General features: G+C 34.9%; 1 protein-coding gene across 10 annotated transcripts in view; it reads right to left on the bottom strand.

Moving 5' to 3' along the window:
- LOC105484596 (hemicentin 1) overlaps positions 1-16,541 on the bottom strand; it is a 514,524-nt gene that overhangs the window by 141,547 nt on the left and 356,436 nt on the right. For all 10 annotated transcript variants that reach the window (XM_024793708.2, XM_024793713.2, XM_024793709.2 and 7 more), the window contains 5 exons: positions 8,772-8,873; positions 7,797-7,973; positions 6,929-7,080; positions 5,677-5,800; positions 946-1,121 (listed from right to left, as the gene is read on the bottom strand). In XM_024793708.2, the coding sequence (XP_024649476.2) occupies positions 946-1,121; positions 5,677-5,800; positions 6,929-7,080; positions 7,797-7,973; positions 8,772-8,873 (731 nt within the window). The remainder of the gene's footprint in view (positions 1-945; positions 1,122-5,676; positions 5,801-6,928; positions 7,081-7,796; positions 7,974-8,771; positions 8,874-16,541) is intronic.

The following is a 16,541-nucleotide window of genomic DNA, read 5'->3' as shown; positions in this document are numbered from 1 at the left end:
TTCAAATCAACCTTTTCAACATTATTTCCAAATATTCACTTTGTTAAATTCTCTGCTTGAGCCAAACTACCCGACTTGCTTCCCTTGCCTTTTATCTCATCTACCTCTAAAACACTAAGTAGTCTTTTAAGACTAATCCTGGCAATGAGAGCCTCATCTTTTGCCACCCCCCAAAATGTATTATCTGTATCATCCACTTGGTAATTGACTCAGACTATAGTATTCGTTGCATTTTTCAACTAAATTGTTAATTTTTTATGTATTTACATGAGGTTGGAAGACATCAAGGACATGAAGTGTGTCATGCTTGTTTGCATTTCTTTTCTTTTTTTTTTTTTTTTTTTGAGACAAAGTCTTGCTCTGTCACCCAGGCTGGAGTGCAGTGGTGTGATCTCAGCTCACTGCAACCTGTACCTCCCGGGTTCAGGCAGCTGTCTTGCCTCAGCCTCCCAAGTAGCTGAGATTACAGGTGCATGCCACCATGCCAGGCTAATTTTTGTATTTTTAGTAAAGACAGGGTTTCACCATGTTGACCGGGCTGCTCTTGAACTCCTGACCTTAAGTGATCTGCCCACCTTGGCCTCCCAAAGTGTTGGGATCAGGTGTGAACCACCATGACTTTTTGCATCTTTGTCCAGAGCACCTAAAATGGGCACTTGGTGATTGGCTGGAAGACTGAAGGTGAGGCACACCTTGGATTATTTCTATGATATTTTCCTGGAAGCATTTTTTGAGATCGTTTCTGGATATGGATGACAAATAATTGAATCTCACTAAGCACAAAATTTAAAAATATTACAAACCTCATCAATAAAAGGGTTCCTAGAATTTTGTAAGAGAAAATTAGTCCAACACTTGTGAAAGACAGGCACGCTAAATAGGGGTAGTACCAAAACCATGAACTTACAATAACATAAGATAAAATAAATGAATCCATATCCTTACCTTTAACACACTTCCATTTTCAGATATACTGAGGCCTGGTTTCTTCAGCAAGGGGTGGCCGTCTTTTAACCAAGTAAGAGTAGGTGGGGGAATAGCATCGCTTTGACATAGTAACTCCACAGCTTGGCTAATGAGGACAGAGACATTCTGTTCTTCTCCCATAATATTTGGTGGAACTACATGAAAGATGGGTTTTCTTTCAGGATAAAACAGGCCAGCACACTATTTATATTCATTCATTATCAGGACATATACTGAATACCTTTATTGGTTCTTTTAAGATGTAGGATCACAATCATTCTAACATACCCTTTTGCATCACTTGGTTCAGAATCAAGTACTAGTAAATCACTGATTAATGTATTCTTGTTGAACAATGCTTCTCACTTTTTATTTAAAAAACGTTTAGAATGGGAAGTTCTCATCAAGTGCCCAAATAAGAAACTTTTAGAACTAGATGTTACTGCGTAAGGTTTTCAAAGTAACAAATCACTCATGAAATATTTTAGAAACAATAAGCTAAGAGTGAATACACCTCCAATATTTATTTGTAATTTTTGCAAAAGAAGTAGATGTCATAGTCACAGAGGCAACATTAAAAAATAGTTGGAGGATATCATAGAGCTCATCCAGTCCCATCTCTCAGTGTGCAAAACATAAAATTGGTGTCAGATAATAGCTTGTGCAAAATAATATGGTTAATTGGTGGTAAAGTTAGGAGCCTCCTGACTTGCAGTTTAGTGTTCTTTTTGGTTTTCCATGGTGACAGAATAAAGAACAAATCAATTCAATGACCAGCTGCACAACATACTCACAATTGCATAAGAGGAAATAAGTAGAAATTTTAATGAGATTAAAATTAGGATTCCCTGGCTATATAAAGCTCCTTAGATGCTGAAATGTGTTTTCTGAAAAGTTTAAGAAACCTCTTTCCCTTGGGTGTATTAAAGAATACAGTAAACAATCATTTATCTTAGATGGTTTAGGTACAGTCCTGCCAAGAATGAGAGGGTGGGCTCCATAACTTCTCAAAGACTCTTTTAGGCCTGTATATATAATTATTCAGAAACACAAACTAATGATGAAATCAGGCCTGTTATAAAAGGCCACTCCAACAAAGCACAGAGGGGAATTTCCTTGGCCATTTATCACAAAATCCCATCACTATGCAGGGCTATAGAAAATTTGCCATATTTGTAGCATTTTTTTTTTAACTACAAAAAAAAGGTTAAGTTGTACTAAAATGTTTTGGTAGAAACAAGATTTTTGTGGTAAAAATATTATTATCGTTTATCAGCCATTGTTTCAGGCTTGATACTCCATCAGCATGTGGCAAGATAAAGAAGGCAATAGACTTTGACTATAGTAGTAGTATTGTGCCTCTGTAACCATGAGGTTTCTCTGTTACTATGTCTGCTACAGAGGGAAAGGGTATGAACTAAAGAGCACTTTCATGCGCTGTTTTGGGGTGCAGGACTTATGTTAAACTCAAAGAAATTGATGCTGAAGGAAGAAACACACTGCACAATGGCTGAGACTGACCAATGGAGCATTTGTGCAGAGATTCATGATGTTCCTTCTGCTAAATTTAGTAGTACACACAGACATCTGGCTCTTGATAAGTTTAAAGTAATCTGAGAAACAGAAAACACTGACATTGTTGATGTGTGACACATTCAATAAAAGATACATGATTAGTCTGAGATTAAAACTACTATAAAAATAGCAAAGTGAGCACAATTAGTGCCACTTTCTTTCCTTTTTTTTTTTTTTTTTTTTTTTTTTTTGAGAAGGTGTTTCGCTCTTGTTGCCCAGGCTGGAGTACAATGGCACAGTCTCGGCTCACTGCAACCTCTGCCTCCCAGGTTCAAGCAATTCTCTTGCCTCAGCCTCCCAAATAGCTGGGATTGCAGGCATGTGCCACCACAACTGGCTAATTTTTTTTTTTTTTTTTTTTGTATTTTTAGTAGAGACGGGGTTTCACCATGTTGACCAGGCCGGTCTCGAACTCCTGACCTCAGGCGATCCACCTGCCTTGGCCTCCCAAAGTGCTGGGATTATAGGCGTGAGCCACTGAGCCCGGCCTAATTAGTGCCACTTTCTAAAGATGCCATGAAAACAGATTCACAAGTCCTAGCACTCAGGAAGCCCTAAATAGAACAGCTGATTTCACATCTTGCAAATAATTTTAGGTAAAGTTTGGCCTCATTGAATAAAAAAGTACCATAACTGTATAAAAATGTTTGTCTTAGATTATTTGTAGAATCTACAAAACAGCATGAGTTCATTATGACTGCAGAAGTGAAAGTCGGAAACAATTCAAGACTACAGAATGCTAATTCATTTCCAAATATATTTTCCTTCAGTTACTTTCTTTTTTACACTAAATGAGTTGAATCAAGTTCAAAAGGAAACCAGATTTTTTAAATGAGAGGGAAAAATGCAAAAACAATGGAGTATTTGTTTAAGGGATAAAAACTGAAGCAAATCTAATTATAGCCGAGGATATATATTACCAAAACATGTATTTTTTTTTTGTCCTGTCTCTCATTTCCAACTTTTTGTTTAGTCTGAGAAGAGAACAAGGGTTCTACCCTGTAGATCCTCAGCTTCCTTAGATGTTATCCCTATTTTGCTTTGTGGTTATGTTGCTTAGGAAGGGATGTGTTCTGGACCTGTTTCTCATCCTAAGCGTTATGTTTGTTAAATTTAATTACTAAAATCAGACTTGTCATAGGGTTGTCATTGCTGGGAAGCTGAAGAATGTATGATCTCCAGGAAAGTTCTCTAAGCTTAAGTTTAAAGAAAAGGTACTATATGAATCCAAATCTTTTAAAAACTCAATTCTCTTGTTTCAATATCTCAGGGTATGGCAAAACATACTCTGAATTATACCAGGGAGAAAAATTTTAATGAACTACTCATAATTGTAGGAAAAGCTACTTTGCCTACTATCTACTTCTCCTATTCCATCCCCCAACACCACCACACCCCCCAGTGTAAATCTGAAGGTGATTTATCTCTGGGAATTAACATTCATTAGGCTCTAATTAGACACACATCACCAAGGTTACTACTACAAATATAAAAATAAAATTTATGGAAATAATACTAATAGTGAAATACAGATTGGACACTGATTTTAGATTAAAAACCTGTTTTACTTTTATACTTTTTCAGCAGCTTGCTGCATGTGTATTTCAATGGCTTAACACATATAAACATTCCCAAACATATATATCAGCTAGCCACTTGACTTTTATATCAGAGAAAGATACTGATTTTCAGCCTAAGAAAGTAGTATAGAAGTATCTTAGCAAATGATAAGGAATAGTGATGCATGTTTCTGTAATTCCTGGAAAATATCAACTCTTTATCATCTCCCAGGTTCATTCTTGACACTAGCCAGTGTAGAAATGTAAGGAGACCATCTCAGATTTCTGTGTTGACTAAAACCCTGTCAAGACCAATGTCACCCCTCTGCTTGCTTCCTAATGACTGAAGAACTACTGTGTTACACACTTGATTAATTGATGAATCAGTCTCAAAGGATATTTTAGAATGGAAACTTTCCAGTTCTTCATAAAGCATAAAAGCGACTCAATTCAGGGAAGGAGTTAAAATTCCTGGGGTTGGGCATTATAGACCTGTTACCTCAAATACCTAAGCAAATCTGGAGGCTGGATGTGAACTCATGTCAATTGCAATAGCAACAAAAAAGAAAGAGCATAGAGAACCCTTTGGTAGTGTACCGATGCCAACTAAAACTTTTACTTTCATTAAATATGTATGATATCCATAACAAGGGGTCTTTTTACGAAAACATTATGTAACAATATATGTTAGTTGTGATCATTACATTTACATTGGCAAACATATAAGAGAAGACAACATGGTCCACATTGTCTGGAGGTAAAATTTTTTAAAAAGGTAATATATTTCAGAAAGGAATGAATTATTTGGAAGTGAGGTAGGACTTTAAGGAGAAGGCTTGCATTCTGCATTAAACAGAAACTCTTCAAGAGGTCATAAAAGAAATAATTTCATTATTCCGTGAACTAAGAAATATAATGCAAATAAGCCACAGAAAAAAAGTCTAAAAGAGTTCTGAATGTAAAGGTATACTGGAATGTGGATAGACAAGCATAATACATAAACGGAGATCAAGAGGCCCCAACTTTCTTCTGGGGCTCTTTTGCTGTGATGGGATCGGATATTTCCTTTTGTGATCATTGTGGGCAGCATTGAGAGTGGGAAAAACTTAAATTTTGCCTACATTTATATTAACTTTTTGCTTCTCAAAGAGCCCTTAATGCACAAACATAGTATTGATCACAAATATGCTGATTACAAATAATTAGAAAGTAATAAAAGCATGGCTTTGAGTAGAATGAATGAAGAGAGCTACTTGAACAGATACTTGCTTCAATGAGAAGATTATCTCTTCTAAATGGCAGAGCTGCTATCCACAGTCATGGTTTTCAGAGTACTCTATAAAACCAACACCCTACATGCTGGCTGTGTGCATTTTACTTTCTCAGAACTTTAAAAAAGGAAAATCGTCCAAAGTCAGATATAAGACAGAAAGAGAATCTGATTTGAATTGATCCTGTAATATCATTTCTAAGGTTCATTGTTCTTTATTGTCAACAACTTCTCTTAACTTTCTCAATGATTTTAGGACCCAAACACATGTCTATCAGAGCAAAATTAATTACTAAAATGTCTCACCATATACTCGGAGGTCAATGTCCCTTTGTTTTTCTCCAGCAGCATTCACTGCCACGCAGGTGTACCTTCCTGTGTCACTGATTTGTGCACTGGTCAATGCTAGGATTCGACCACCAGAGAGAACCTATTAATGATAAGAATGCTGAATAACCAATATGTCTCTGAGAATGGTAGGTGTAATAGATGTTTTCTCTTATTTTTTTGAGGTTAGTCAGTTAACATTTGCCTTTTAGGAAGATTTTCCCTTGGATATTTTTAAGTAGGCAAACATCATATAATACTCTTTTCATCTTCTCAGTGGAAGAATGTAAGAGGCTAGAATTAAATTTGGTAATGACTACCGAAAATAAGTCTTTACATACGGCATCAGATGAAAGTCAACTTTCATCCATACGCACTACAAACAGAGAGAAAGATGCCAGGGGAGAAACATGAGTTGGAATAAAAGGCACTAATTCTCTTTCTAATTTTTCTTTGGGTAAAAAGGTAAGAAACTGAAATTAACAACAAAGTAGTAGCCAAATTAATTAATAAGCTACATTGATTATCCTTCATCCCATGGATTCAGTCGTATTTCTAAAATACTGACATTAACTCTGGATGTTCTATGATCCCAAATTTTGAAAGCATTAGATTTGCAAGAAAACCTGAAGAAGTAGAATGTTAGGAGAACTATGCTTTCTGTTAGACAAGATAAAAATTAAACTAGGTATACATGCACTTCTATATTTTTAATTTTGACTCAATATAATGCATTTAAAATTTTTCTAGGACTCAAATTTTACTTCTCATGATGTTTACATTATATTTTTTCTTATTATATTACTTGATGTTTTTGTAGAAGTATATATGCTCCGTGTAGTCTCTGATTCATAACTATTTGAAGACATTTAAACCTAAATTCTACCAGAAAATTCCTGTTTTGTTGATTAACATTTCTTTGTGTAAAGTATCTATTGTGGTAGTAGCAGAAAGTGGAGTGGGGCAGGTAGAAAACAACAAATATCTAAAACAAATGGTCAAAATATAACACCTAAAAGTAAGATAAGGGAACTCTTAGAAACAGTGAGCTTTTAATGAATTATTTGGGGATCCCAGTTATGTGTCCATGGATTTTATGGCTGCATATGTGTACTTAAAAAATAGTATCTATTAATCCTTGTTCTCTAAATCTCTTCAACAGTTTTACGTGTGTACTTCCTGTACTGAATAATCAGGTGGTAAATGTCACCAAAGAAATGAATGAAGGTACCTGTATTCCATTAGAAAAACTAGAAACAGGACTCCCATCTTTCAACCAGGTCAGACTTGGGGCAGGAATACCTCTGGCTTCACATTCTAACCTCACCGGGTTATTAACCACCACTGCCACCATGTTATTGCTGCCAGAAATTGATGGGGCCACTGAAAAAAACAAATGAAGGTAAGACATGTTAATATCACAGGATTTGTGATCTCAAATGACGAAAACTACATGTAATGTCTACAATATTGTGTTCTTATTGGAGGGTTTGTTTACTTGTTTTTTGGTAAGTTCTTTCACCTCTCTTATTTAAGATCTAATCACAGCCATCCTGTGAGATAAATCGAGCAAGTATCAATTTCTCCATTTCACAGATAAGGAAAAACAAGTTTTGCCAGTTTGTTTAAGAAATCAGTTTTTTATACCAGAGTGGAATTTTATTTATTGATTTCTAGGCTTGTGTATGTGTGTGTGCAGGAACACACATGTGTACCCCCCTTCACTGCATCCACTGTAGTATGTTAACTACCAACTCCTCTTAAAAGCATTATTAGAGATAATCACTCAGAAACATTTCACTAATACCTATGATTCTTTTAGAGAGCATTTACAAGCAGTGATTTTGTCGTTAGCTAACAGTATCAATGACTATTTCAACAACTCATTGAAAGCAAACTTAAGTCAACAGCATGTGGAAATTGAGCATTTTAATAGGAATCAGGAATAAGCACATTTATAAGTTTTAGAACACTATGCCCTTACATAAAGATGACAATAACACACTCTGTTAAATACTTACACAAAAATTTTATAGAAGCACTTAATCATTTTGAATGCTTCTTTACCCCAGAATGAATCTAGGTGAAGTGGCACTAACCATGAACTTGCAGACTGTAAAATAACTCTGTAGCTCCAGCTGAGTTGATGGCCATGCATTTATATATGCCAGCATCTGAGATCTGGGCACTTTCGATATCAATGATCTGTCCTCTGTTCAAGAAAGTCATGCTGGTGGAACCTGAGAGTAGACGATTATCTTTGTACCATGTAATAACTGAAAGAAGAAGGGGAGAAGATGATCTATGTAAAATTTTTTTTAATTAAATATACTAAGTTGTATCTTAGCTAAGTCGCAATTACTTTATTCTTATACTTATCATCTGAATTTAATCTGTTTAAGTAATCATCTCTTTAGCTTTGATTTTAGAGAAGGTAACCCTTAGAAAAACACCAAGAGCCAAGTCAGTGAGTCCTGAAAATGAATTTAGAAGAAAGATATTCTTTAGTATCTCTAATATATCAGTATTATTTAAGAGCAAACTTTCAACTTATCTATTTTTTTGTTGTTGTTGTATGTTTCCTCTCATCCATAAAATGTTGGCTATATGCCTAACCAAACCAAATACCATACACATTATTGACCTCAAAAATGTATGTTGTTACTGATTCATATGAATAATCTACCAGTGGTGGGAATATACAAAACAAAGTTGTAGTCTCATTAGAATGACAATTTGATGTAGCTTCATTAAGATGCTTTTAAGTTAAAAAAAAGTTTCAGCATAAATGGATATAAACCACCATGTGGGTCTTGTGGCCACAATACTGACAATAAGATGATTAAGGTATTCACATATTTCTATATTTTTTAAATAAATTGTTTCATGCAGTTAAAGGCAATAAAAATTCAAAAATTTTATCTAACTGATAATATTCTTATCAATGTTTCACCCATGAAATGTATTCTATAACCTGTTCTTTATGAGTAATTAGTATATTATGCTCAAAACCAGTTTCAGTTATTCCCAGAAATCTTAAAATATTAAGTTATAGAGTCCACAAGTAAACATACCAGGCACAGGATTTCCAGCTGCCTTACACTCCAGCTGTACAGGGTTGCTCACCACCACAGTCTCATTCAGCATCTTCCCTGCATCTTCCAGACTAGGTGGTTCTGCAAGAGGCCCAAACAGATACTTATAAGTAGAATATTTAAGCTGAAATTGTTTGCTCAATTAAAATTATAATTTTTCTTCCTTTCTTCTTTTTTTCACATATATACACTGACCTATTTGGAATAAAAGTATACTATTAAATAGATTGAAGAACAAGATTTAAAAAAATCTAAATAAGTTTTCTGGATCACACATTTCTCTGTGTCCAGATAGGAAAATCCTTAGAATTATATAGATTAGTAGAGGAGTAAAAAAAGTTAAAGAAAGATTTTTTATTGTACTTAATCTGATTGATTTGGTAAGTAATTATCTTTACCAAGAAGTAATTAGTCTACTAAATTTGAACTCTTCCAGTGAAGAAGAAATCAACATCTCAAAATATCTTACTTTATCTTTGGATACCACTGTCTTAAGCTATTTCAGGAAAAGCAGAGTAATTTTTGTGTGTTTTTTGGCAGCTTTTTTCCTTTGATATAAAATTTAAACTTAAGTTATTCACAAAATAAAACAGAAAAGTACATTTTCAACTTTAAGTAATTACTGATAAGGATGATCTGTTATTTACCACAGTTGGAAAGTAGGAATTCGTGAAGTCTGAGAGGCGTAATATAAAAGAAATAACTTGGAACATTAATTCCATGTTTTCAACAATATCTCAAGGAGTGTGAGAGGCATACCAGGATAAGAAAATTACAAGGGAATTAAAAGTTCTGTCTTGTTTGAAAAAGATGTTGTAAATTAGTATCTGAAGTTGACAGAGAAAAACATATTTTAAGAATTTGCTACATTTAACTAATTCAATGCACTAGAGACCCTCAACCCACTTACTATCAATAAATCCATCAATCCATTAATCTACCAAAAACGGGAAAGGGGGAAAGAAGGAAAGAAAACAAGAAAAAATAGAAGTAAGATGGCAGAAATAAAATCAAATATATAAATATGAATGAGTTCATTTAATTGTTTAATAGAATTTTTTTGACACTTAAAATAGTGACTTTTTGACACGTTAATACTTGTATGGGTGGCCGGGTGTGGTGGCTCATGCCTGTAATCCCAGCACTTCGGGAGGCTGAGGCAGGCGAATCACAGGTGAGGAGTTTGAGACCAGCCTGGCCAACATGGTGAAACCCCGTCTCTACTAAAAATACAAAAAATTAGCCAGACATAGTGGTGGGTGCCTGTAATCCCAGCTACTTGGGAGGCTGACACAGGAGAATCACTTGAAAGTGGGAGGTGGAGGTTGCAGTGAGCTGAGATCATGCCATTGCACTCCAACCTGGGCAACAAGAGTGAAACTCCACCTCAACAAACAAACAAACAAACAAACAAACAAAAAACAAACAAAAAAACAACTTGTGTGGGTGACAAGGTTTGGCTATGTCCCCACCCAAATCTCATCTTGAATTTTGGCTTGGAGGGTCCCCACTGGTAGATAACTGAATCACGGGGGCGGTTCCCCCATACTGTTCTCATGGTAGTGAATAAATCTCATGGGATCTGATGGTTTTAGATCCGTCAGATTGCCTTGGCTCTAATTCTCTTCTCTTGTCTGCCACCATGTGAGATGTGCCTTATGCCTTCTGCCATGATTGTGAGACCTCCCCAGCTATGTGGAACTGTGAGTCCATTAAACCTCTTTGTTTTCTAGATTGCCCATTCTTGGGTATGTCTCTATCGGCAGCATGAAAATGGACTAATACAATGGGTTAAAACTATTTTTTAATTAAAATATCTAAGTGGATAAGGAGCACAAATAAAAACCCACAAAAACGTTACAATAAGGAGCTAGACAAAGATATACAATAATTTGACATCAATTTCTGATAAATATACAAAGCAAAAATTATTAAACATGACAAAACAGCATGCTTTATATTAACATGTTACAATTAATGAATAATATTTTATAATGACAATACCTTATGCATTGAATAACAAAGCAAAAATTGTTAGAAAGCAAGAAAAATTCAAAAACTCTAAAAGTGGTGTATTTTAATATGTCTTCCTCAGAAACTGGCTGTGTAGTGAAACAAAAAATACAGTTGTAAAGAATATGAAAAATAAAGTACCCATCCAGATTATGTATGCATATGTGTATGTGTGTGTTTGGGGATTTGTAGTTACCAAAGAATATATATGTTTTTTAAATGACAATGGAATATTTTCAAAATGAAATATTAGCCCACAAAATATCAATAAGGTGTTTTATAATCACAATTTTAAAAAACTACAAAATGTAAATCAACAACAAAAATACAAAGTTATCTACATGGGGAAAATCTCATTAAAGATGAAATTAAAATAAGAGTATAAGTTTAGAAAAACGTAAAGTGAAATTGATTAATGTTAAAACCTGTAGGATGTCACTAAAGCAGTACAGTACTTAAAGAAAATCTAAAGCCATAATTAACATATATGAAAAACAAGAAATAATGGAAAAAAGTCCTAAGCACTCAACCCAGAATTTAAAAGACCAATACAATAAACCAAAACAGGCTAGAAATAAATAATAAATATAAAAGCAGAAAACAAACAAAATCAAAGAAGATAATAACACTCAAAGTTGATTTTTGAAAAGTCTAAAATAAAGTCTGTTTTCAGAAGTAGATGTCCTTTGGGTCAAATCTCTTTTGTCCTGGGAGTTTTTCCTAAAGGCTCACCCTAGAACCACCCCTCCTTCACTCTTACAATTACTTTTGTATTCATTTAATTCCATGTATTAACCCTGCCTGTTTGAAATGCCTAGAATGCTTCTGTTTTCTGCACTGAATTCTGATTATCAACACAGTATTTAAGGACACAAGACCTCTAAATATGGCTATCTAACTTTTCCAACTGGAAAAGAAAAAAGGAAGAATGATCAGTCCATGGCACATTCCTTCAAAACAGCTTTTTAAATACTTGAAGCCTTCTGGACTGAAGTGCTCATTGAAGAATTTGACAGACTATGTAGCTGCTACAATAAAACACTACGATGGGAATAAGAAATACAGAGCTATGGAATGGGTTGGCAATTTCTCACTTCACTAGAGAACTTTAAGAAAGATTGGATGTCAGCAAGAATGCCAGACTAAGGACTCAAAAAATCTACTCCTCCAGTAAAGAAACAAAAACATTGGAAACATTGTCAAAATCAACCTTTTCAGAACTTGGGAAATTAACCAAAGACTTGCAAAAATCCAAAAAGTATTTATTAAAAAATAAGTAGCTAAATTTCATTTAAAACAGTGAGTTTTGTGGCATTTTAACTGACCTACCCCTGTCACCCTCTCTCCAGCTCAAACTTGAAAACAAATAGTCCAATAATTGCAGTGAAAAAAGCAGCCTAGCAGACACTGAAGGAAGTACAATAGGTTTCAAGCTACCCGAAAGTACCATTCTGAGAGAACTGTCATTATTTGACCTGTCTGGCCTTTCTGTGAAAGTTCCTATTTGCAAGATTTTTCTTTATTTAACCAGACTCAATGTTCTGTCAGTGCAAACCTTTTCCCCAGGGGTAAAGTCTGTATAAACAGACTTCATAGAATTTATATAGAAAAGTTCGTTTCCTTATGTTTCTAAAACAAATTACCTCAAACTTGGTAGCTTAAACAATACAAATTTATCTTACAGTTTTTTAGGTCAGAAGTCTAACATGGCCTGACTGGGTTAATATTAAGGTGTTAGCAGAGCTGAATTCCCTTCTGGAGGCTCTAGAGGAGAATCTGTTCCCTTGCCTTTTCCAACTTCTACAGGCCATTTCCTCCATCTTCAAAGCCAGCAATGGGCAGGCCATGTGAGGATGTGAGTGGAGCCTTCTTCTCACATTATATCACTCTGATATGCTGCTTCCCTTTTCCACATTTAATGATCCTTATGATTACATTGGGTTCATCCAGATAATTAGGTATTATCTTCCTATTTTAAGGTCAAATGATTAACAACCTTAATTCCCCTTTATGATGTAACCTAACATATTAACAGGTTCAAGGATTAGGATATGAAAATTTGGGAGGATGCCAGTATTCTGCCTACTCACTAATGAATCAAGACACAACAATGAAAACCAGCAACAAAAAACAATAACAATAAAAATCATGAGGAGAGAAGGATATGATTTTCAGAGTTGCCACATTATATTATTTAAAATACCTACTTTTTCAACAAAAATCACAAGATAGCATTGCTCATACATAGAAAAAGAAGCAGCATAGAAACTGTCCATCAGGAAACTTAGAACCTAGATATTGGATTTACTAGGCAAAAACTTTAAATCTGCTATTTTAAATACAATTAGCCCTCCCTATCTGCAGTGCCAATCAACCACAGATTGGAAATTTTTTAAATAAAAAATAACAATACAACAATAAAAATTAATACAAATAAAAAATGTAGTATAACTACTAATTACATAGCATTCATGCTGTATTGGGAATTAAGTAATCTAGAGACAATAAACTATATAAGAGGATGTGTATACACAAATACTATACAATTTAATGTTTATCTCAATAGTTTTTGGGGTACAGGTGGTGTTGGTTACATGGATAAGTTCTTCAGTGGTGATTTGAGATTTTAGTACACCCATCACTCGAACAGTATATGCTGTACCCAATATGTAGTCTTTTATCCCTCATCCCCCGTCACACTTCCCCCTGAATCTCCAAAGTGCATTATATCATTCTTATGCCTTTGCATCCTCATGGCTTAGCTCCTACTTATAAGTGAGAACATACAATATTTGATTTTCTATTCCTGGGTTACTTCACTTAGAATAATGGCCTCCAACTCCATCCAAGTTGCTGCAAAAGACATTATTTCATTCCTTTTTATGGCTGAGTAGTTTCCATGGTGTGTGTGTGTACATATATATAATATATATAATATATATATTATATATATATTTATTTATCACATTTTCTTTATCCACTCTGGTTGATGGGCACTTAGGTTGGTTCCATATCTTTGCAATTGCGAATTGTGCTGCTGTAAACATGCATGTGCACGTGTCTTTTTCATATAACGACTTTTTTTCTTTTGGATAAATACCCAGTAGTGAGATTGCCGGGTTGAATGGTATTCTACTTTTGGTTCCTTAAGGAATCTTCATACTGTTCTCCATAGTGGTTGTACTAATTTACATTCCCACCAGCAGTGTATAAGTGTTCCCTTTCACTGCATCCACAGCACATCTTTTTTTTTTTTTTTTTTTTTTTGCTTTTTACTTATGGTCATTGTGTTAGTTCATTCTCATGCTGCTAATAAAGACATACCCAAGACTGGGTAATTTATAAAGGAAAGAGGTTTCATTGACTCACAGTTCAGCATGGCTGGGGAGGCCCCAGGAAGTTTATAATCATGGCTGAAGGGGAAGCAAACACATTCTTCTTCACATGGTAGCAGCAAGGAATAGTGCAGAGCAAAGGTGGGGAAAAGTCCCTTATAAGACCATTAGATCTCATGAGAACTTACTCCCATGATTCAATTACCTCCCATTGGGTCCCTCCCACAACACATAGAAATTATGGGAACTATGATTCAGGGTGAGATTTGGGTGGGTACACAGTGAAACCATATCAGCCACTCTTGCAGGAGTAAGGTGGTATCTCATTGTGGTTTCAATTTGCATTTCCCTAATGATGAGTGATGTCGAGCTTTTTTTCATATATTAAAAATGGTTGGCTGCCTGTATATCTTTGTTGTCTATTCATATCCTTTGACCACTTTTTGATAGGATTATTTCTTTTTTCTTGCTGATCTACTTGAGTTCCTTGTAAATTCTAAATTTTGGTCCTTTGCCAGATGCATAGTTTGCTAAAATTTTTTCCCACTCTGTGGGTTGTCTGTTAACTCTGCTGATTATTTCTTTTGTTATGCAGAAGGTTTTAGATTTAATTGGTCCCATTTATTATTTTTGCAACAAATACTATACAAATTTTTTTAGATGTGCTGCTTTTTATTATTATTATTATTATTATTACTATACTTTCAGTTCTAGGGTACATGTGCACAATGTGCAGGTTTGTTACATATGTATACATGTGCCATATTGGTGTGCTGCACCCATTAACTTGTCATTTACATTAGGTATATCTCCTAATGCTATCCCTCTCCCCTCCCCACTCCCCACAATAGGCCCCAGTGTGTGATGTTCCCCTTCCTGTGTCCAAGTGATCTCATTGTTCAATTCCCACCTATGAGTGAGAACATGCGGTGTTTGGTTTTCTGTTCTTGCAATAGTTTGCTGAGAATGATGGCTTCCAGCTGCATCCATGTCCCTACAAAGGACACAAACTCATCCTTTTTTATGGCTGCATAGTATTCCATGGTGTATATGTGCCACATTTTCTTAATCCAGTCTGTCACTGATGGACATTTGGGTTGATTCCAAGTCTTTGCTGTTGTGAATAGTGCTGCAATAAACATACGTGCGCATGTGTCTTTATAGCAGCATGATTTATAATCCTTTGGGTATATACCCAGTAATGGGATGGCTGGGTCAAATGGTATTTCTAGTTCTAGATCCTTGAGGAATCGCCACATTGTTTTCCACAATAGTTGAACTAGTTTACAGTCCCACCAACAGTGTAAAAGTGTTCCTATTTCTCCACATGCTCTCCAGCACCTGTTGTTTCCTGATTTTTTAATGATTGCCATTCTAACTGGTGTGAGATGGTATCTCATTTTGATTTTGATTTGCATTTCCTTTGCCCACTTTTTGATGGGGTTGTTTGTTTTTTTCTTGTAAATTTGTTTGAGTTCTTTGTAGGTTCTGGATATTAGCCCTTTGTCAGAACTATACAATTTAATATAAGGAACTTGAGCATCAACAAATTTTGGTATCCATGTGGGGTCCTAGAATCAATCCCCTGTGGATATTGAGGGATGACTGAATGTTCCAAGAATTACAGGAAACCATGTATAAAGAACCAAAGAAAAGTAGCTGAATTATCATTAAATATAGATATTAATCAAGAGACAGAAATTACTTTTAAAAGCCAAATAAAGATTCTAAAGTGTAATAAAGACTCAACACCTGGAAGAAGAAAGCTGGAAGCTGGAAGAAGAAAGAAATCAACAAATTTGAAGATTGATCAGTTGAGATAATCCAATTTTAGAATCAAAGAAAAAAGAAGAAAGAAAAGTGAATAGAGCCTCTACGACTTGTGGAAACACCATCAAACATAATGTGAGTACCAGAGGAGAGAGGAAAGAGAAAGGTACAGAAAGAATGCCTTAAAAGGTAATAACTGAAACATTCCCAAATTTGAAGAAAAGCATCAAGCTATATATCTAAGAAGTTTAAAAAATTCTAAGTTAGATAAACTCAAAGAAGTCCCCACCAAGACATCAAAACCAAACTGTTTAAAACCAACAGCTAAGAATCTTGAAAGCAGTAAGAGAGAAGTGACTTATGTGCAAAGATCCTCAATACAACCAACAGCCAATTTCTCATCAAAAAAGACAAATGCCAGAAGGTAGTAGGATGACATAGCCAAAGTGCTGAAAGAAAATAACGACCAATCAAGAATTTCATATGCAGAAAATCTGTCTTTTAAAATTAAGAAGAAATTAAGATATTTCTAGAACAAAAATTGAATTCTTTCTAGAATTCATTGCTAGACCACTGTTCTGTGAGGAATACTAAAAGGAGTTCTTCAAGTTGAAATGAAACAATAAATCTA

This window comes from Macaca nemestrina, chromosome 1 (genome assembly GCF_043159975.1).
Source record: "Macaca nemestrina isolate mMacNem1 chromosome 1, mMacNem.hap1, whole genome shotgun sequence".
Taxonomy (NCBI): Eukaryota; Metazoa; Chordata; class Mammalia; order Primates; family Cercopithecidae; genus Macaca; species Macaca nemestrina.
Note: the sequence above shows the minus strand (reverse complement) of the source record. Positions and strands in the feature narration are given on the sequence as shown.